At 37.4% G+C, this 22,628-nt stretch overlaps 1 protein-coding gene across 1 annotated transcript; it reads left to right on the top strand.

The window, feature by feature from the left end:
- The first annotated feature begins 1,366 nt into the window (after positions 1 to 1,366).
- PIWIL1 (piwi like RNA-mediated gene silencing 1) lies at positions 1,367 to 21,799 on the top strand. The gene is made up of 20 exons (XM_085321171.1): positions 1,367 to 1,451; positions 3,817 to 3,961; positions 4,686 to 4,811; positions 6,420 to 6,634; positions 7,231 to 7,352; positions 8,033 to 8,113; positions 9,046 to 9,243; positions 10,364 to 10,475; positions 12,007 to 12,127; positions 12,618 to 12,735; positions 12,921 to 13,035; positions 14,422 to 14,609; positions 15,186 to 15,258; positions 15,604 to 15,804; positions 16,033 to 16,136; positions 16,581 to 16,651; positions 18,244 to 18,397; positions 19,265 to 19,390; positions 20,508 to 20,655; positions 21,457 to 21,799. Exons 1-20 carry the CDS (start codon positions 1,374 to 1,376, stop codon positions 21,571 to 21,573), a joined length of 2,613 nt encoding a protein of 870 aa, XP_085177297.1. The 5' UTR covers positions 1,367 to 1,373; the 3' UTR covers positions 21,574 to 21,799.
- Positions 21,800 to 22,628: the final 829 nt, after the last annotated feature.

Raw genomic sequence — 22,628 nt, 5'->3', positions numbered from 1 at the left:
GCTAGGGGTCCGCGAGCCTGTGAGGCGCCTTGCGCGTGCGCCAGGCGGGCGAGGTGCTGAGGGCGGCAGTGGCGGCGGGGGTGCCCGCTCCCGGCTCGGCCCGGCTCGACTTGGCTCGGCCCGGCCCGGCCCGGCCCGGCTTGGCTTGGCTCCTGGCGCCCCGGGGGACCGGCCTGAGGGCACGGCCAGGGGAACTGTTGGCTGCGGGAGTGGCTGTTGGCGTCTGGCGGGGAGGAGGCCGCGTGGCGTCGTTTGGAGGGCGGCCGTTGCTTCTCACTGGAGCCCCTTCACYGCCCGGGGCTGGCTGAGGTACGGGGGGGGGGAGTACCCGGGCTGGGGGTGCGGTGGATGTGCTGGCAGCCGAAGGCGGGTGCCTTCCTSCACGGATCCGGCCCCAGAGACTGCTGGAGGCCGGCGGGGCCGTTGGGGAGGGAGGAGGAGGGCTCTTGTTGKGGAGGTGACAAGTCGCAGGGGCTGGTGCTGCTCGTCAGAGAGCCGGCCTCAACCGACCAGGCTGTAGGGCTTGGCCTGTCTGCTGGCTGGAGCTTCTAGCGTAATGAATCAGGATGGATTAARCCTCGACTGAAACTTGAACGCAACACCTGTGGTCCCCAAATTACACTTGGGTGAGGTTGCAGATCTTGCTGTGCTCTCTAGTGTAGCTGTCCATCTTGAAAATATCTGGCCAAGGTGCTCAAAGCTGACTCTAAGAAGCTGTAATTTAGCCACACTAGCTGTACTGGCAAGGAGACCCAAGAAAGCAGGGAAGCTTGTAGAGAAAGATATGTTTTTTTAGACCAGCTATACAGTTCTAGGCAAGAAACAAAAATTTCTTGGGCATCTTGAAGGAGATCTCATCCAGAAGCTTGTTTGTTTGCCCTAGCTGTATAATCTCGTCTAAAGAAAGCTATTGTTGTGCTCTGTGAATTTATCAGACTCTTTAGCAAAGAGTGGGTTGGAAATATCCCACTGGTTTAAATTTTGGTCTATTTTTGCCTGACCTTCGTAAATGATACTCAGTTTCCCTGTTCTGTACATTTTTAAGAGGCTAATCAAAAGAAAACTTGTGTGCCTGCCACTGTTAAAGGTTCCTTGGTATCTCTGTTTTTTTTWAAAAAAATCRGGTATGTAAAGTACAAATACTTTAATGTTCACRCTTCTGTGCACTACTTAAAATAGTGCATTTATCATCTGTTTAGATATTCATGGCAGCAAATGAGAATTAAGTTGGGTAGGAAAGCTGATTTTTCTTTTTCAGCGATATTAAATGAGGATAAATTAAATAGTGCTGTTCATAATATTTATTGGAGKAAGATTAGGGGAAGGAGAAGATCAGACACTAATATTGTAGATGGTTTTTCTTAGAAGAGAAAATGACAGGAAGAGCTAGAGCCAGAGCAAGAGGAAGACCTCGTCAGGAGACGGCTATTCCTTCAGTAGGAGCTGCATCTGTAAGTTGGTTCTCTTTTTAATTAGCACAACTAAGGYTTGAAATGGCACATCTCAGCTACTTTGTATTATTGCTGCACATAGATACGTAATGTCAGGTATGTAGTTGCATTAAATTCTTTTGATTAAATTTTGTGTGATTACAACAAGTGCTTTATTGTAGTACAATTATCCTAAAAGAGCTAGTCAAAACAGGTAGATGTTTTTGTATTATGCTTTGTCCTCAGCGATATCTTGCAGAGAAGCAGGTCATATCAGGCTGTTGATACCACTGATGAATGTTTATTCAGAACCTGGGTCTGGCAAGTCTTCTGACCCGATCCTAATATTTTTTTGTTTTAAAATCAAGGGCTTTGTGTCTCAGTATTTGAACTAGTGTTTAGGACTTGCTTTGTATGTGTATGCCTTGTACTAAGTGCAACTTGAAGATGCCACAGACCTTGGGATTTTTCTAAAAATCTGTCAAATCCTCAAATCTGACAGTTCTTTATCATCTTTCATCTGAAATGTGGTTAGAATGCGGGAGTGTCCCTAATCCATTTCTCACCAGTGTCAAACAGATGAATTTAAATCGTGACAGAAAGTCATTTATGCTTCTGTTTCACAAATAGTGAAATGTGCCTTGCTTTACTGTGCACCTTAATTGAACCTGGATCAGACCTAATAAACAGATCATGCTAGTTTGAACATGGGCTCTGTGACTTCAGTAGAGTTGATAGCAGAAGTTAGGAGGTGATAACAGTATCCTGTTGTGGATGACAAGGAAAATTAAAGAAACAGTTTAGCTGCTTTACATGGAGTAGGAATGTTAACAGAATCTGAGTCGAGACAAGTATATTTCAGCTTTGCTCCTCCCTTGCCTAGGCTGCCACTGAAGTGCCACGCAGGCTATGTGTGCCTCCCTCCAAGGGGTTAGTTTGTGTTTTAGCCCTTAGTTCCAGAAGGGTTTCCAAGCTGTGTTTCAAAGAGGTGGCAGAATGAAAAGAGTTTAGTATGAAAGCTTTGGAAAACCAGGGCTTAGGCATACACTTCTGTCTAAACGTAAGAGAGAACATAATCCATGCTGATTGCAAGGAAAGATGGGATGCCCGTCATCGGGATGAATCAGCTAAGGGTAACTGGGGTCAGTGTCTAGTTGTTGGATTAGAGAAGCCAGGCAGGTGACACTGTAGCTTCCTGCTGGAGCAAGGATGGAATATAGATGAGAGAGGCACAGCAGAACTCATCTTTTCAGAGCTATTTTGAGCGCTATAGAGTGCACAAAACTTGTGGAAAATATGCTGTTACTGTGATAGTACTGTACCCTAATAGTTTTAACATACTTTGTAGGATTGTGCACAGTAAATTCCTACAGTAGTGCTTATGGTTATTTACAGATTTCCCAGAGGGTATGCTATTGATGGATCTTACAAGGTGTTAAAATTATGTGGAGAATGTAAGAACAGAGAGGGTGATGTAGTTACTTACCTGCATTCAGAATAAGAACCTGCATAGGGGAATTGCAAGATACATACCTTGTACTCTGAGAGCAAAGGGGTACAGCAGATTCAGAAATGAATTGCTGGCAGGTTACAACACTGGTTTCAGTGCTTTATTGTAGGACAAGACAGAGCCAAGCTGGCTGTGTAGCTCAGGTTTCAGGATCATCCTTGATATTGGCCTGTTGCTTGCTTCTCCTTAAAGTAGATTTTGTTACTCAGCAGGAGGAACTAACTGTACTCTTGTGGCAGACTGCCATTTTGTGGTTACATGTAATGTGAAACTGTGAAGTGTGGGATTGTTCCTGTCTGAAGATTTAGTGTTGTAGTCACTGAATAGAGTAAATTTTTTTTTTTTTTTTTTTTTAGCATGAGAAGCTTCCTTTTGGGGGGAGGGGGGCCCTCCAGCTGATTCAACATATTCCAAAATATTATTCTAGACATGACATTTTCAGTATTTTTTTTTTTTTATTCACTGGACACTAAAATTACAAGAGCTGTTTTTATGAAAATAAGTAGTCTTTTGTTTGGAGTATTAGATGATGTTTTACRAATGAAAAATTCAAAGACTTTGGATAGAGCTTGGAAAGAGGAAGATTACATTYAATACTGGTTAAACGAACATAAAAGAAATCCAAAAGCCTGTTATTTTGGAGTTTGACATGCAGAGGAATAATTCTGATTTCTGTTCATAATACTAGTTATGAAGCTGAGGGTAACTTTAATATTACTCAATAACTGATACATAAGTCTTTACTTCCCTGTATTAAGTAACTGTTAAAGAAATTCAGGTGTTCTGGGGTTGGTTAGTGGCTTTGTTTATGCAATACTCTCAGCAGGATGTTATTTTCCTACTACAAGTAAAGAAAGTTGTTCCCAACTGTTGCAGGCTTTGCAGGTTCAACAGACTTTGCCAAGTCAGCAGTCTGGCCATCTGCAACCTCAGCAGCCATGCCTCCTGCCACTACTATCAGCAGGAGAGCTTGCTGGCCGTGGGCGACAGAGAGGCCCTGGGGGTGTTCCAAAACCAGAAGGTGAGAAAGGGAGAAAATGAAGTTTATTGCCCACAAGAACATGTAATTTGGCAGAATGCAGTTAAAATGTTTTTTATGTTGTGTTTCTGAATTTTTCTTCAGAATGAGATTAATGACAAAGATTTGGAGAAGTATGTATATTCTGTGATCATAGTATTGTTGTTCTAATTTGCTATGTAACTGAAAYGGAACTTTGAAAACTACCTTAAATGTGCTAGACTTGAACACCATTTCCTCTATCAAAATAGTTTGGAAAATACCAGCTGACATGGTTAACTACATGAATTCCAACAATAAACTTCATTTGGATACCTTATTATTATTCTTGAATTGAAATCAGGAAATGCAGCTTTCTTACCTCTTTCACATCAATGTGTTTAAGCAATTCAGTGAATTGGCTGAAGCTGAAATAAAGGATATGTCTTCTCTGTTTGCAGAAGAGATTATTGACKCAGATGATAAATTACTCCAACTCTTTCAGGTGGCTCACTAGCTATTCTATCTAATCATTAGTTAACTGTCTAAATCTTGGGAAGCTAATACATATTACCTGAATGTTATGTTTAGATGAGTTTACTATATAACAAAAACTGAAAGTTAACCTTTTATAGTTTCTCTTAATTTTATATGGATCTCACTTTCAAAATTAAAACCGTATTTAATTCTGATATGTATCTAAAGCTCCTTTGTCATTCTTATCCTTTCCCAATTTTCAAAACTATAGAATTTCAGATTTCAGCGGGCTTTCAGGAAATGTCTTTAGGAGATAGGGGTGGACGTCGTCGAGACTTCCATGACCTTGGGGTAAATACTCGGCAAGCCATAGAACATGTTCGAGAATCAAAAACTGGTATGTTAACATTATATATAGCTCTATAAGCAAACCAAAATGTTAGCGTTTTATTTCTACTTTTAGCTTTTATTTGAAAATGCAAACTGACTGTATTACATTATCACTTAAAGAGCTAAATAAAGAAATTTTCATTGTGTTTAAGAAAATGGGTTGCTCCTGATACATGAAGAGCAACAGTTAGATAACATGTCTGATGCCAAAGTACTTCAGACAAACTGTGTAGTGTTCTAAGTATTTAGATAGAAATAATACTTTTATTTTCCTCATGTACACTTCTCCAAGCAAGACTTCCTTTAGTTTAAAAACTTAATGATATGCTATTGAAATTGTTACCCATACCTGTTTGCTTTCTTATTTCTCTGATTGTTTTGTAAGGATCTATGTTTTTTTTCTTGATGGCAGTATTTTCTACCTTGACAAATTTAACTAGTGTAGTTCTGTCTTTAGCTTACTTAGACTTCTGACCTAACTCTTCTTTGTGATATTTTGGAGCTTTCTGGAGCTCTTCATGCTACAGCTGAAGCAAATTATCAAATATTTATATTATCTTCCACACAATGAAGGCAAACTGGGATTATTTGGCTTCTTACGAATGTATTTCATAATACATTCACCTGACCAAATACATACAGATGTCTGAAAACATGGAAATTGAGACCCCTTTCAAAGAAACATTTTAGTGATTAAAAAGGTGCAAGTTCTCTGCTAATAAAACTTTAATTTAACAGGTGTCTCAGAGACATCATAACAATATTAAAGAGCAAATATAGTCTTCCCTTGCTAAACTGACTGATAACTGAAGCATGATGCAGGCCCAGGAAATGGAAGTTGCTTCTGCTTGAGTCACTTTGGCCTGGAAGCAGTATAGCCGTTTTCTTTCTCATCTAGATATTTTCTGTCTAGCTCACATATATCTGTACTTTCTAGGCAGCTGTATTGATGGCCTTTTTTCTCCTTGTAGCTTGTACAGTTTTCTAGCATAATTAACATGCTCTGTATCCGCTAGGAGTTTTTGTTTCATGTGGATTATTCTGTTTTGGATAGAAAAAGTGGTTAATCACTGATTATCCATTTTTTAATTGATTTTTTTTTTTAATCTACTGCAAAGTATTTTTTGTATCAGATTTGTGTCTTTAAAAGAAATGGAAATGAAATGTAAACAGATTGAAAGAAATACTTTAACTGATCTGGAGTTTCTTCTCACAGTATTGGTTTCAAAATCTTGAAATACCAAAAGGAATTTTTTATCACTGCATATGAATGGGAATGTGGATATCTTTGGTGATTGATACCTGGTTAATTTTTTATTCTGTACCTATAATTCATGTAAAGAAAGAATAATTTGTTCACATTTTCTGGCCACCATTACCTTCTGACAGAAATTTCTCTCTATTGTATCTGGTTCTGCTCCTTTAGGAGACAGGCTACTGATCTAAACGCTTAACTCCTTCTATGTGACAGTTTTCCTGCTAGATGAAAGAGTTATAAAAAGATCTGATAATCAGGCACAGTATGATCATAGGTAGCCACCTATGTGAGCATTTTCTATAAGCTACTGTGTTGTTAAAATATTACGATTATTGACATACTTGCTTACCATTTTAGGTTCTTCAGGTATTATGATAAGATTAAATACGAATTATTTTCGTTTGACATCTCGACCCCAGTGGGTTTTGTATCAGTATCATGTTGACTATAATCCTCAAATGGAAGCACGCCGTCTTCGATCAGCTTTACTCTTTCAGCATGAAGAGTTAATTGGCAGGACACATGCATTTGATGGAACAGTATTATTCTTGCCCAAAAAACTAGGGACTAAGGTATGGTAAGAGAGTGCTATATTCTTTCTACCTTGACTTCCTTTTTATTATGCTTCCTCTTCTAACTAGTGTGGGTGAACTTTGTGAATTACTGTCTTATGAGCAATACTTACTGGACTGAATATATAAGCTAATTTACTTGCCTGTAGGAATTTGGTAGTGAACTTCTAATGCTCAGGTTCTGCAGAATGGAATAATCCACACAGTTGTCAATAGTGCAGACAGTATTTTTCCTTTAGTTTTCTTACTGCTTCAATCTTTTCATAACTTGTGTATTCTAACATCCAACATAATTGAAAGGGTGGGTCAGAGTGACTATACTGTACTCTTACTAATGTTCTGTTCCAAGTTGTCTGCTGGTATAAGATGCTTTGGAATAGCCTCCGTTCTGCTCAATTAGTCTTCTTCACCCAATGAATGAACCAAGCATTCTAGATTGCAGTTTACAATCATAGACAAATCAGGAACTTAATTTCCTACTGTCTTGGAATTATTACCTAGAGTCTTAATGTGCTGGTAATTCAGTATTAATGGAGCAAAGTCCAGAAATAATCTTGTTTGCCTCTGGTTTTATTAATCAACCTTCACTCTCTCAGGTTACTGAAGTGTTTAGTAGAACCCGAAATGGAGAAGATGTGAAGATCACAATCACCTTAACTAATGAGCTGCCACCTACATCACCTACATGTCTGCAATTTTACAACATAATTTTTAGAAGGTTTGCTTTCCAAATTATGTCTCTATTTGAAAAATATTTGGCTTAAATGCTCCCTTTCCAAAGGATGGGCCATGAATCTATATGACAAATGTAAATTTGCAATACTCTGTAGCTACCATTACTACATGACCAACTGCATCCAGCTACATTTTTTGCTCTATGAAACATGCATTCCATGCACATGCTTTTGGCACATACCAGTGTGAGATGAATTTATACCTCCTCTCTGAACAGGTAGATTGACTGACACTAGATTTGTCTACTGTTGTAGACAGTTCCCTTCCCTCTGTCCATGTCCTCTGCATGTAGATTTTCCTGTTAAAGCAGAAAGTAGTACAGAGTCTTAAACTGACATCCTACTTGCGTAATCTTTCTATGTAATTTTGGTATCTGGAGTACCTAGTTTCATCTGAAATGTAGCCTGATTAAACTACTACCACCAACTGATGGGCAAAAGGCAGTTTTATACTAACTTATTCTCAAGTGCTTAGTTGTCATTATCTTTGCAAGTGTCAATGGCCTTTCTACATTTCATTTGATCAGTTCACATCATGACTTGTTTTCATCTAGCCAGATGAACGAAAAATGAAGTTGTGCAGTGTTCTGCAGAAGGATGGGATTGTGGGTGGTTTGATTGACTGAATAATAGTAGTAAATAATGTAATTATTTCAACTTCTAGGCTTTTGAAGATAATGAATTTGCAGCAAATTGGACGTAATTATTACAACCCCAATGACCCAATCAGCATCCCTAATCACAGGTTTGGAAAAAAGGATGCCCAGGTTTATGGGGGGGTGGGGAGGGAGGGAAAGGATGATGTTTTGGTATCAATCCAGTAGTTCATCTTCTAATAAAACCATAGAATTTAATATTCCTAAAGCAGTACAAGACTTCTTGTTTTTAATTTCTTCTGTATATATACACCTCTAAAAGCTGATTATTTTTTGCCAATCTCTGTTCTGCTATTACATTTTACTTAAATGTTAGAAACCTTATTTAAATATGTCCAAGGCTGAGCTCTTTGAGTACTTTAATTCTAAAGCTTGTAAGTGTCCAGCCTTCATTCTGAAGGCTATTTAATCTGTCAGAGAACTTCATAGTTGGTTGCATGCTGCTGGATGGGTRGTTTTGGAACTATCTTATTGGGAGCTGTCATTTCCCACCCACCTTACCCCCTTGGGTGACCTAGAGCGTGACTGATGCTTCTGGCTAGCCGTAGGCCTGTTGTACATGTTAGTAAGCTCTAACTCAGTTGGGGCCTGGTCATATGGTTGTGGTGCAGACTCTTCCCTTAGACTAGCCTGTGTAATCTGGTTGGTAGAAGAAATTGGGCAGTGTTCTTCTAGAACACTCTTTTCTGTTAGCCTTTGACTCTCTTAAGCATGCATTGAATACTCACACACTTCTTATTTAAGATATTTAAGACTAACAGCATGAAATGAATTTCTTAGGTTTTGCAGCATCCTTAGTGAGGTTATATTGCTACATCATTAAATTAATCTTTTAAGTTGATTAAAGATATCTGCATTAAAAATGTTTTYTGGCCTTTTGGGATCTTGCTTATATTTAGATAATGGTTTCTTTGCATCTTGACTGCTTTCCGATGTCTGGGGAAGTAGATGGAAATAATTCAAGGGCGAAAATAGAGATATTTTAAAACGTGCTAAGGTTCTGTATGTTCTCTTCTGACAGGTTGATGGTTTGGCCAGGCTTCACAACTTCTATTCTCCAGTATGAAAAAAGCATTATGTTGTGTACAGATGTGAGCCATAAAGTTCTTCGTAGTGAAACAGTGCTGGATTTTATGTACAATCTCTATAACCAAGTCGAAGAACAAAGATTCAGAGATGTTTGCACTAAAGAACTGATAGGTCTAATTGTTCTTACGAAGTAAGATGTTTGAATTTTTTTCCCTAATATATGTTAAGCATCAGTTAGTGTAGGTGGTTGTAACAGAGTACATGGCCCAGTCAGATGGGATACCAAGATGTACTAGAAATAACTGAGCGCCAGATTAATGGTTTAATGTAGTATTCTGTAGCTAATGCTACTTGATGTGTGCATATCTGAGGTCAGACTAAATTATATATTTATTGTGGATATATGGCTTGAAAAGCTGTTATCTCTGGCTTTTTCATGTTGCAGTCTCTTTGCTTGGCGGTATATCTTACCAAATAAAACATCTAAACTTAACTAAATTTGCTATAAATGAGTCAGTTGCACTTCATTTAGCCAAGGTGACTTGTGAAAGCTAAGAGRGCTTCATTGTTTAATTTGCTTTAGTTATGGTTCTTGTTAGACTGATTAGTCTGTTCTTACGTGACTCAACCCTTTCTCTCCCCTTACATGTTTTTACCTGTTCTCTGATGATGAACATAAAAACAAAAAATTCTGCACTACCCTGGCAATGGTGTTAGTGCCATTGCTTAGTATACAAACCAGGGATATAACATCTCTGAGAACCAATTATGACTTTCTGTCAGAGAAAGATAAATTCTAGGAGATTCAGTGTTAAAACTCACACATAGGTATTTTATGCTTTTTAAAACATTCACTGAAATCTTACTAATATTCTTTTCCCCCTTTCCCCTTTAGATCTTAATGATTCAAAATAATCTTTTAGCAATCTATGAGTTGAGTTGGTATTATGTAAGATAGTCTTTTAGGATTCTTATCTTCTCAGACTTGTTTGTTTTTCTGGGATTTTTTTCATACCCTGAGGTAGAYGACGAAGTATCAGAAAGCAGGAAAATAGTATTGTTGTCAGCTTAACAAACTAATCAAGGTGATAGCGTTTGCAAAAAGCAGAAAATGCTTATTGGATTGGGTCTGGGTTTTACTCAGTTCTTCTAAAAGCTAATTTGTATCTGTTATAATGGGTAACTTGAAGTTAGTGCTGATAGAAACAAAACTTCAACTTACATGGATACTGCAAGTAACTCTTCTCACAGTTATATTTCATTTATATTTGGTTTAAAGTTTTTAAAAACTAATGAAATGTTTTATTCAGGTACAATAATAAAACATACAGAGTTGATGACATTGACTGGGATGCCAATCCAAAGTGTACCTTTATCAAAGCAGATGGCTCTGAAATCAGCTACATAGACTACTATAAAATGGTATGGAGTGTTTGCATTCTACTTAAACCTGAAACTTCAGAGCATCAGTAGAAGACTAGTTACAATGTATGGATTAGTAATTAACAGTCATCTTTAGTAGAATGTTCTCTTTAATGGATGTTATGGAATCTGGAAGAAGTAACTACCCTAGATGGCATGCATTCTACCTGTGTTATTTCATAGTGCTCAGATTACAAGGTTGCTCTTATGATAGCTGAAAAGGCACAGTCCAGTTTGACTATTACATTTTGATTACCAGCCATAGAAAGAATAAATGGACAGCCCTGTTAAGAGTTTGATACTGTTTGATAATTCTTGGAAATGCAGTTTATATATGTATTTCATAGCTTAATGTTCTCTGCAGCTGAGGCCACAGGAATTAGAGTATTTTTCTGCACATCAATTCCTTCTGTAAAATGGAATGGGGCAGTTGTATCCCTTTCTCCTGTTTCTGTTGAAAGAGTAAGGGAGTATGAGTGATCACCTAAAATATGTGTATTTATGGCATTGGCTTGTTCTGAATAACATTGTTCACTGAGGTAGTTGGAGAATACCTACTAGAAATAGCATGTGATCACTGAGCGTTTTCAAGGGAATAAGCTTTTTTTCCTTCTAAGAATAAGAAGGGCAGAAAGTTCCCCCCACTCACTAGAGCACCTTCCAAAACAAAATATCAGACTGTTCTTTGTTGATTTAATAAAATAGAACAAAAATTTATATTGTCCATTGCAGTGCAGGATGGGATTTATAGTTGATAATTTTTTCTCTGGCTTTTCTCATTTGTTGTGATCTAATTGTTGTTTATTTTTAAAATGCCACCTTTTGCATGTATGCTGAGGTGTAGTTCTCCTTAGCATGTCACCACACACTTAAGGCTGGAAAAGAGATAAAGTAGGAAGTAGTGTTTGTAGCATCACTGAGAGTAGTGACTGAGCTTGTCGTATTTATTCCTTCTAAATCAAATTAGTGTCTGTTAAAGCAGTCTTGCCAAATGCAAGGAAAGGTTGAAAAAGGGTTGAATTTCAGAGATCTAGTTAGAATCTTGTTTGAATCTTGTGATGTCTTCAGTTAAATTGCTGTATAGGGCAGGAACCTGAGCACTGGAACAGATTGCCCAGGGAGGTTGTGGAGTCTCTGCTGGAGATATTCAAGGCCTGCCTGATGAAACCCTGTCTAACCTGCTCTAGGTGACCCTGCTTGAGCAGGGAGGTTGAACTAGATGATCTCCAGAGGTCCCTTCCAACTTTACCGATTCTGTGATTCTAAATGATCATCCTAATCTTGAATTAGATGCTTTGGGTGGTGCTGACTTGAGCAAAGCAGGAGGGTTGTTTCTGCTGTAAGTAGAGGATAGTGAGGATAATGCCTCATTTGGCATTTTCTGGTAGTACAAGTTCCCCTTAAATTAGATGTACTGTTGGGCAGGGTTTTTTTTTCCCCTTAGGAAAAAAATTCATTCAGTTTCTAAAGTGAGCATTATTATTAAGAAAAGTGTGTGTTATGAGTAAAATAACACATGTTTCTAATACAGCAATATAATCAAGAAATTAGTGACTTGAACCAGCCTGTCTTGGTTAGCCAGCCTAGGAGGAGGAGAGGAAGCATCATGCCAGGACCAGCTGTACTAATTCCAGAGCTGTGCTACCTAACAGGTACTGTTGCAGGGGTTTCTAAGCACCTGTCAAACTGTATTTCCTACCAGAACTGATAGTTTGACAGCAAGCTTTTGACAGATTAAGTAGAAATAGTTTGCTTGTATAAATGTGAGTTTAGAATCAAATTTTGAAAGGAAAAGCCTAGATATTTAAATGAGGCTATAAAGTAGAGGGATTTTTGCTCTTACGTAGCCTTTACATATCGTATTGAACATTGACCCCTTGATAACTTGTAGACTTTTTGGTCATAGAACTTCTCTTTAAAAGAGAAGTTTACCATGTAGAAAAGAGAAAATTTTATAAAAATATGTAATACAGAAATACATATTTTCATCTGTGAGATGTTCACTTTGCACTTGCAGTATCTGTCCTCTCAGCACTGCTTTGTTGTGCTTTGTGATTATAAATATTGAGCTGTGCTTACTTCAAGGTTTTCTTTTTTTCTCCAAGTAGAAAAATCCAGAAATTCATTTTCCTTGATATGCAGGGTTAACTGAGAAGATGCGTAATGATTTTAACATGATGAAAGACTTATCTGTTCATACACGACTGACACCTGAGCAAAGGCAACGTGAAGTTGGAAGACTTATTGACTACATCCAGAAGTACGTTACCTTGATATTCTATGCATTTTTAGCATGGAAGATGTGTGAGATCATTTATGTTTGGGAGACTTACTGGAACAAAACTTGGARAACTTACTGGCATGCATGTGTGTGTGTATGCCTGTAAAATGGATATCAACCAGACACTATTCGTTTGTTTTAATCTAAATCTTGTTTTTAAATAGAGATGACAGTGTTCAGAGGGAACTTCGAGACTGGGGTTTAAGCTTTGATTCTAACTTGCTATCCTTTACGGGAAGAGTTGTTCAAGCAGAAAAGATCCATCAAGCGGGAAGAGTGGTAAATAAACAGCTTAAAATCTTTTAGACCTCTCGCCAGTGAAACCAATTCTTAAAGGATGAAATACTACTTGCTGATTTATTAAAAGAAAAAGGATTATGTGTGAAATCATAAACAGGTCATTTATTGTTCAAACAGGACATTTCTAAGCTTGTCATTGTTTGTAAGTCCTGTTTAAAAAAAAGTGAAGATTTTTTTTCTGACTTGCGTTACTATAATGTCTTCCTTTCAGAACAATCCCTTCTGTCTATACAAAGTGATTTAAGATAGACAAGGTAGGAGAATAGGGATGTTTCTAACTAGTTGCTGTTTGTTTAAAATACTAAAGCTTTCAAATGAAAAGCTATTAATTATTTGATTTTGGTGGACAGTACTCATGCAGAATGTATTCTGTCAAAACTGGGTTAAGTCTTCAGCATGAATAACTGAAGTTTCAATGAAATAGTAACTGGTTTCCATAAAACACTAAAAAATCTTCTCTATAGGAGTCTGTGCCCTAATGCTGTGTCAGTCTCACAAATCTACAGTGGAATTATTTTTTTTAACTAAATCATGTCATGCGCWGCCTATCTTGGAGGTTCTTCAGGAAACAAGATGTCAGCATCTCATAACAGAGATGCAATTAACACTTGAGCACAAGAATGCTATGATTTGAATCTCAGATTTACTGTATTCAAACCTGTTGTTAGTTAGTTGTCAATTTTTGACAAAACTTGTCACAAAACTGAAATTAACCAGTCTATATACATGCTAGTTTACAACTAATAAAATTGATGCTCGTGCTGTTAATTAACAAAACCTGCGTAAGTGGCTCAATTGCAGGAATGAGCTATCTAAGCCCGTTCTATTTGAGAACAAAGAATTTGGCCTTCCAGAAAGTTTGATTGTTTGTCAATAGATGCTAGATGGAAAAGGTCATTTTGCAGTATCTTAATCTGTGTATCTGTGTACTCGCTAAAACTTTTTTTTTTAATTCTAATTCTTGAAAAAAAACCTGACCTTTGAATTATACTTTACTGTTTCTTAAGAAGTAGTTACCTTAAATGAAATGTCAGATCTAGGGAGGAAAATATGTTTATACAGAATCAGCTATGTATCCAGCCAAAATCTGTGCAGCAAATAGTAACAACTTATGTGGGGTAAAAATCAGAAGCATTTTCACATAATTCCAAATGAAGTGTTCAAAGAGGATGGTTTGAGAGGATTAGATAAAGCTTATTTTAAATTGATCAATGACAGTAGCATAAATTGAACAGATTAAAATCATGTCAGATTTTTCTAGGCAGAGAATTAGACATGTATAAGGAAGTAGCTTTAGTATAGCTTGTTTGGTAGGACATTGTTTTTCTTTATTTGCTACCCCCTCATACCAATGCTCATTTACAGTTTGACTACAATCCTCATTTTGCTGACTGGTCGAAGGAAACTAGGGGAGCTCCCTTAATCAATGCAAAGCCTCTGGACAACTGGTTATTAATATACACACGGCGCAACTATGATGTTGCTAATGCATTACTTCAAAATCTGTTTAAAGTCACACCATCCATGGGAATCAGAATGAACAAGGCAATTATGTAAGTTTCTGAGAACTCTGCTGGGAAATACTTTTACACTTACTAAAGTATTTCTGTTAGCATGCTTAGGTTGTTAATTGAAGAGAATTCCATGCTGCCTATTTCTGTAAGATCTTAATAAAGCTGATTTTGATATGCAGATTCTTCAAGTGACAGTTTTAGTCACATTTCTGTCTGTGGAAGCTTTTGCTGGGATTTCAGCTTGCCAGAGCCTAACAGTATTAGACATCTAGTCATTAAGCAAAACCTTCTCAGTTGCAGTTTATATATAATAGAAGGAGGAACATAAATGTTCCTGCAGACTTTGGGCACATCCTGGTTTGTTTTCTTTACAAATACGTTCTTTGACTTTGACTGCGTGTGCTTGTTTTTAACTTTAGCTTTAGTTGCTGTGGGAAGCCTTAATYGGAGGCAATTCCTCTGAATGTTGAAGAAATGTGAATATTGTATGTTTGTTAGCAGGTATAAATTTATAAAGTACTGATGCATAATAGGTATTTATACTTTTGTTAAAGTTTCAATAACTGCCAATTATTTTTTCTGTAGGTATTCATAGTTTTTTCTCTTCCTTTTCAGGATTGAAGTAGATGATAGAACAGAAGCTTACTTAAGGGTTTTGCAACAAAATGTTACCTCTGATACAAACATAGTATGTATTTGAATCCCTAATTTCAAAGCATGTTAATCTATAATTGGTATCTTAATAATACTAGTGGATACATTCTCAGAAAAGAAAGCTTATGGCTCCTCAGCATCTACTGTTTCCTGCATGCCCGCTCTCATACTCTTGTTCAAGCCTCAGACAATTTAGAATGTTTCTCTGCAGAAGAACCTCTGTACTTGGTCCTGAAGTATAGACAGTAAAATATTGCAAAATTTCTTTTTATTATGAACTTTTGAATTTCTCTCTTGTGTATAGGAAATGTTCTTGAAAGAACTACAAGTGTAATACAAATCTGAGACTGTAGCTGTTTATTTTTTTTTTCCTTTAAAGGTAGTTTGTCTTTTGTCTAGTTCCCGAAAGGATAAGTATGATGCTATCAAGAAATACTTATGTACAGATTGTCCCATTCCAAGTCAGTGTGTGATCGCTCGCACTTTAAGCAAACCTCAGAGTATTATGGCCATAGCAACCAAAATTGCCTTACAGATGAACTGTAAGATGGGTGGAGAACTTTGGAGTGTTGAGATCCCGGTAAGTAAGGGTGTTTTTTTGTTGTTATTTCTTTCGAACTACCCTTCTATACTTGAGTCTTAATTAAAAGTAAGACATTCTACTTTTTGTTTTTTAAAAAAGATCTGTTATTCTTTTCTGTAGCTTTTTAGCTTTTTGTGCCTAGTAGAGAGGGTGAGTGGGTGGGTGGCAGATACTTTTGGTATGTGTGCGCTTATTAATACATGTTCTGTGTTGATTTCTTTTAAGCTGAAGCAGCTAATGATTGTGGGAATTGATTGTTACCATGATACTGTGTCTGGAAAGCGATCAATTGCAGGATTTGTTGCTAGCCTGAATCAAGGAATGACACGGTAAGATTCTAGTACTGAAGAAAAAATAAGTCTTTCTAACGGTCCCTTAACCGAAGGGAAACTTTGTGATTGGTTATATGTGTGTGAACTGTTAATTGTTCTTACTGTTAATAAGATAACGTGTTAAAATAAGAACAGACTTCACTTGTGAATTCTCCTTGTACTCTGTCCCTTATGGACAGCCTTTTTTTTTTTTTTTTTTTTTTTTCCAGAGTGCTTTTGTGTTGACTTACTCAAAAGCTTTTTGGTTTAAGAGGAATTTCATGTGATGCTAAGGAGCTTTGCAGGGGCACTAGTCTCTTATAGTAAACTAACTCTTACTTAACTGCCTTGTCTCTCAGTAACCCTAAAGACTAAGTGGTTATAGCCATTTTAAAAACAACTCTTTATTGAAGTAGACCTAGGAAGTGCTTTGAAGTCATCTTTTGTTTTTCATCTTCACAGGTGGTTTTCACGCTGTGTTCTTCAGGATCGTGGGCAAGAACTTGTGGATGGGCTCAAAGCCTGCTTACAAAGTAAGGGAAGGTCCTGCTGAGTCAGATTTAAGGAATGATAGCTTAGCTTTTTCAAAACATGCCTCTGCTGTTCTGAGGGGAAGATTGCAAACTTATACTTAGATTGCAAACTTATACTTAGATGTATTAAAAATACATTTGTAAATGTTGCTGACAATTAATAGCATTTTGCATACATTCGGTCATTGATTCCCTTGTTTCTTAGCCATAGTTAAGTAGTACCAATATCAGTGCAATGTAAAGAATAATTTGGAGGAGACTGATTTAAAGAAGACCAGAATTAACTTGTTCACTTTAAAGTAGAATTTTCTTCTGACTCTTGAAGAAACCTATCATGCAGAACAGGTGGAGGCAACAATTGTAAAATAGATGCRGTGAGTGGCCTGTGAGAGGGGTTTGTTTTAAGCTTACAAATGAGCAGCCCTGAAGTTCTCAGAGTATAGAAGGAGGGCATGATGCTTTCATTTTGGCAAGTATACTATCCTAGCAAATCCATACTCAGTTATATAACCATGAGATTGCTGCTTGTTTCTCATCATGATTCTTGCGTATGTTATCTCTGAACAGACTTTAGCAATGCAGGTTCAGAAGTCTTTATCTTCTTCCCTCAGTCTGATGTTCCTTCAGTCTGATACCTCATTTGCTGAATCCTGTAGATAAACAATTCTAATTATGTAATTGAACGTATACTAGTACTTCTAATGTAACCATGTAATGTATATAAGAATGAGATCCAAATGTGTTCAGTGAAGTGAACCATTTTTTTGGATGACTGATTTCAATGTAGAACAATCTTAAGAGCTGAGGACTGAATAAGAATAGAGAATATGATGAACTGAGATTTTGGTATATAGCTAATCTGTTTGCAAAAGATCATTTGTTGAATTACACCAATTTCTGCAATAAACATGTTCTAGGGAGCAGATTCATGCGAGAAAGTGTAAATAGGCATGTAAGATGGAGGATGCGTGAAGTGTTCTGTTCTGCTTGGCATTGCTAAAGCTTCAGCTGCTTTAGTACTGCACATGCCAGTATCTCAAGAAAGATGAAAGTTTGTGGCAGAATCCAGTGGAGGTGATACTCAGAGGTTTAGAAAGCATCATCTCAGTGAATGTGGGGTGACTAGATGGAAAAGATGATGGTTGTGAGGGACGTGTTTTCAAGTCAACAAAGCTATTGCAAAAGCAAGGGTAATACCTGACGGGGCAGTGAGAACTAGCAGACTTAAGTAAGTTTTGGCTAGGTATTGTCTATGCAGGCTTGAAGTCCACGTTGTTGAAAAGGTGGGAGAAAATCTTGGATAACAGTTGAGAGGGATGGTAGCTTCTTGCTGTCCAGTGTCACTAGATCACTAGATTGGATAGCCACTTTAGGTTCTTTCTGTGTTGGTGCACAGGTAAATCAGAATTCTTTTCTTAACTTCTGTGTATCATGATGCATATCTCTTTCAGGTAACTGAAAGACTTGAGATCCCAGATTTCAAAGCTTACTGCTATTTTTTCAGTAATATAAATCAATTTAGAATTTTAGTTTTGGAATGAATTTTCATTATAGATAACTGAGTCTTTCTTACTTTTTTGATCCTTTTAAAGCTGCTCTAAGAGACTGGTTCAAGTGGAATAAGTATTTGCCTTCTCGTGTTATGGTGTATCGTGATGGCGTAGGAGATGGGCAACTAAAAACCTTGGTTAATTATGAGGTACCTCAACTTTTGGACTGCCTGAAGTCTGTTGGTAAAGACTACAAGTAAGTGTTTCCATCAAGCCACTCTTTTTAATACCGAAAGAAAAATACATGCTATACTACCAGAAATTATTACTGAGGAAGATTGTCATCTTTTCATCTTTTATTTATACTGGAGTGCAAATAATGCTTTTCTGCTGAGTTGTCTGTGCGATTTGATGTATCTAACTAGTACAAATTACAGGCATACTAATTTTTTTTTTTTTGTCTTCCACACATACACATGCAGATGCACTTTAGGCCATTCTTAATGTATGTGATAGTTAAGACCTCTTTTTTTTTTTTTAAACTGGTTGATCATAACCTGACTATGATTACATGTGTGTGTGTGCGTGCGCGCGTGCGCTAAGTTAATTTTTTTTCTTTCCACATCTAGAAGGACTGTCCATTTGGTCTAGTCACTTACATTCTGCTCAGTCAGTTTTCACCATTCAGCTTTAAAACTGTTACTGATTGCAATGATTCTTTGACTTCATGTTTCTCAGTTTCATTATTCAGAGCAAATTATTTGTTGATACAGCAGGCAAGATCACAAAAATTTACAGCTGGTAGGAATTGAAGTGCTTGCTTCTGTTCAGCTTTTGTCAATGGCTTGATCTTTACCAAAAATACTGTTAAAGCAAAGCACTGTTGGCTGTATGTAAAAGATGGGGTGGAAAGATAGCAGAATCAGATTTGTATTTAAAGATCACTTTTGGGGCTTTGTGCAATGTCCTACTTAATCTAAAATAATGAATCAGTAGAGACTTCATCCGTGAAATTAATGCACTGGAGAACTTGAAAGTTGCTTTCAAGTTTAAGCCCTAGAGAATCTGCTTCTGAAATACTCTCAGTGCAGTTTTTCAGGATTTTTTTTTTTTTCCAATTTAGTCCAAGACTTAGTGTGATAGTTGTGAAGAAACGAGTCAATACCAGATTCTTTGCACAGTCTGGTGGAAGACCTCAAAATCCACCCCCTGGTACTGTTGTTGATGTAGAGGTTACTAGACCAGAATGGTAAGTTTGTATAGAAGTAATACTTCTGTTGGCTGGCATCCCATAATAAAGAGAATGTATCCAATGTTAAATTGACTGTGGGAAGTAGAGTAATACTTTCTACACTTCTGCCTATTTGATAATAAATCCTAGTGAATATGTAGATGAAAGAAATGGAGATGCTTAAATTTTTTGCATCTACTGTGCAGTAGTTCATGGTTTTCAATATGTATGTTTGCATAGATTTTATATATATTTTAAGTAAGTTTGTGTGGCTTTTTAGTGTCATTTTATTACTGTTTTCTGGTTTAGTACTGAATCAATGACTATTGATAGGATTGCCCAACTGCTCTAACTGTAATTCTGCCTGGCTGTAGTATGGAAATTATACTTAAAATTCTGTTACTTCGTAAGGGTGCAGTTTATGGGCAAGCGTTGGAACTTTTAGTTGGTGGCTGGGAACTCACTTTAAAAAGACTCAGAATTATATAATGTATTGGGTGCATACATAAATGTAACACAGACATCTCATTGGCTTCACTTGCGGGCTGTTGATAGTGGTCATTCTTGGAAGTCACACTCCAAGGATCTCTCTGTTCAGGCACCTGGGAAATGGGGGAAAAACATTCAGTGCACTATGGAAGGCTTGACTTTGGCAAGGGGACTCTGGAGCATGTAGAACAGAACCCAGTCTTCTGTGGTAGTGCATAATTCTGATAAGTAGTTTTGCCTTTTTTTCTTGTATCATCCCACCTCACTTACTGCATGTATTCCAAGCTTTGTGACGGTAATTCGCAGACATCCAAAGATGACTTAGGGTGGTGTGGTAAATAAGGCTTAAAAGCTAAGTGTATGTGCAGGTTAGTTATTGGGAGGAAAGTTGGATAATGAAGGGCTGAGATCTTCATGCCCTGAAAACCTGTGGCATATCACAGCACTTGTATTCCTTCAGATACCCTGTCCTTTCAGAAAAGAGGAAACTGCATTATTTTGCAGCCAAAGCATAGGCATACTCCTGGGGTTTACTGACCATGCTTTGGGGAAATAGGTAGGGTGAATCTGGGGGAACTTGCATATTTCTAACAAAAGCAGCCCTTTCCATATCAAACTTCTGGGGGTTTTGCTTCTTTTATTACAGGTATGATTTCTTTATTGTGAGCCAGGCAGTGAAAAGTGGTAGTGTTGCACCCACTCATTATAACGTTGTTTATGACAGTAGTGGACTGAAACCAGATCATGTACAACGTTTAACCTACAAACTTTGCCACATGTACTATAATTGGTCGGTGAGTATTTTCTCTGGGAAAGGATAGTATTTTTCTTCTAAGATAAGAGCATCTCTGTGCAGTAAGCAGTAAGACTTATAAGGTGTGCAAAGAGGAAGGTGGAAGAAGGTAACCTTAGAACACCCATGCGCATCCCAAAAGCTTGCAATTATGCCTCTTGACCTGGTGTGACAGTCTGAAAACTAGTCACGTTAAAATTGTCATCTCTCTGAAGTTTGAAGATCTAAAGTAACTTAGTTTCACTACAAAAATACTTGCTGTCTTGAGCATTGTCCCCAAATTCTATGGCAAAAGCAGAACTGAAATGACTGTTTCTTACCTGCAGAAATACTTCCTCCTTTGTGTGGAGTGGAGATGGAACTGCATCTCCATTTCCCTCAAGACTTGCCCTTTTGCATACTAAGATCAGCACACAATCACCTCATGCCTGAAATGTGCTTTAGCTTTGTCAGTTTGGTAGCCATAAATACCTCGCTTGACTTCCTGTGCCCCATCCTTGGTATTATAATACTGAATGTAAAGCTGCATGGCAGGGGCGTGTGTGTGTGTGTATTTTGGCCGGGGGGGAGGGGGGGGGGGGAGGGAGGAGAGAACCTCTCTGCATCTGTGTTTCTGTAAAACACTTTTTAATACTTTCAATGTATGTAATGTTTGATAAATCTACACAAGTTACGGAGAACATAAATTTCACACATACCACAACTTCTGAATTTCAGGGTGCTCATTGTTAGAGTGACTGAATGCTTTATGCTTTGTTAAATGAATTGAAAATAACTTTTTTTTTTCCCTTCTCTTCTGTAGGGTGTTATCCGAGTACCTGCTCCTTGCCAGTATGCCCATAAACTGGCTTTCCTTGTAGGTCAGAGTATTCACAGAGAACCAAACTTGTCACTTTCAGACAGACTGTACTATCTTTGAAGTTGAAATATCAKCTGCAAAAAGTAGTGCGCAATAGAATGTACACTTGTTGAGGGGGGGTTGKTGGTGGTGTTTTTTTGAAGCTAGCTGCATGTGTGGGGTAATGTAAATGCACAGCTGTGAACCTTAATTTTCATTGCAGGGGGAAAAAGGACTTGAGACAGCAGGGTTGCATTTTGAGTATGACTCTGCTTGCAATAAAAAGTGTACATTTTTTCTTCTTGGATTCTTCACAAAAAAAATCATTTACTCTTGGTCTTACATTTTTTGAAAATCTTAGCTTTTTTTTTTTTTTTTTTTTTTAGGGTATCTAGTTATGGTGACCAAAATCCTTCTCCAGCTTCTCCAGTTCTTGCATTTAACTTTTCATTTTCAAAATGCAGTTATTTTTCATTTGTTTTCATGACTGTTAAAAGATGGGCAAAATTTTGCCTCCTGAACTATTTCATATTGCCTGTCCCCTGAAAAGAGGGAGGCTCTCAGCTGTTCTTAGTTATTAAGGCTCTGTTTTATGATTTGCATACTGCTGCAAAACCTGTGGAAGAAATTTTTAATGCTTGCAAGTGAATTGCAGGAAAATGAAAAACAATCTTGTGTTCGCTTCTCTTCCTAGTAATAGARGAAAAGGGATTTTAGGCTGGCACAAACTTAAGGGAGAAGTTCTAGGTATACCAAAGTTTCATGAAAAGGCAGGCAGAACCATTTCTGTACCTATCACAGATACAGGAGCACTTCTATTATCTGAARCTACAGACTGTTTTCTCTTAAAAGTGATGATTTCTACCAAGCTTGAATGCTGTTACGTGGGATTTAATTACTTAGCATGGGCTTTTTCTTAGTACAGAAATCATATTAATAGCATAGTATAAGTAAATCATTGTTTTAGATAACTGCAAACGCCTAACTAGCTGGAACAAAATGATCTTTGATGTAGTTTTTTTTTTAATTTAACAAGCATTTAATTAGTTTCTGTCAAAGAACGTCAGTGCCTATATCAGCACTGGCTTGCAAAAAAAAAAAGCATCCTAGATAGTTGTACTATTCTTCTGTTTTTT

This window comes from Rhea americana, unplaced genomic scaffold, assembly GCF_003343005.1.
Source record: "Rhea americana isolate MKP2758 unplaced genomic scaffold, rheAme1 scaffold_68, whole genome shotgun sequence".
Classification (NCBI taxonomy): Eukaryota; Metazoa; Chordata; class Aves; order Rheiformes; family Rheidae; genus Rhea; species Rhea americana.
Note: the sequence above shows the minus strand (reverse complement) of the source record. Positions and strands in the feature narration are given on the sequence as shown.

Bases quoted from the DNA above. Each gene is read 5' to 3' on its own strand.
- PIWIL1 (XM_085321171.1), top strand. From the start codon at position 1,374: ATGACAGGAAGAGCTAGAGCCAGAGCAAGAGGAAGACCTCGTCAGGAG. The intron at 10,476-12,006 runs GTATGGAGTGTT...TTTCTAATACAG, and splicing joins ACATAGACTACTATAAAATG to CAATATAATCAAGAAATTAG. The intron at 15,805-16,032 runs GTAAGTAAGGGT...ATTTCTTTTAAG, and splicing joins TTTGGAGTGTTGAGATCCCG to CTGAAGCAGCTAATGATTGT.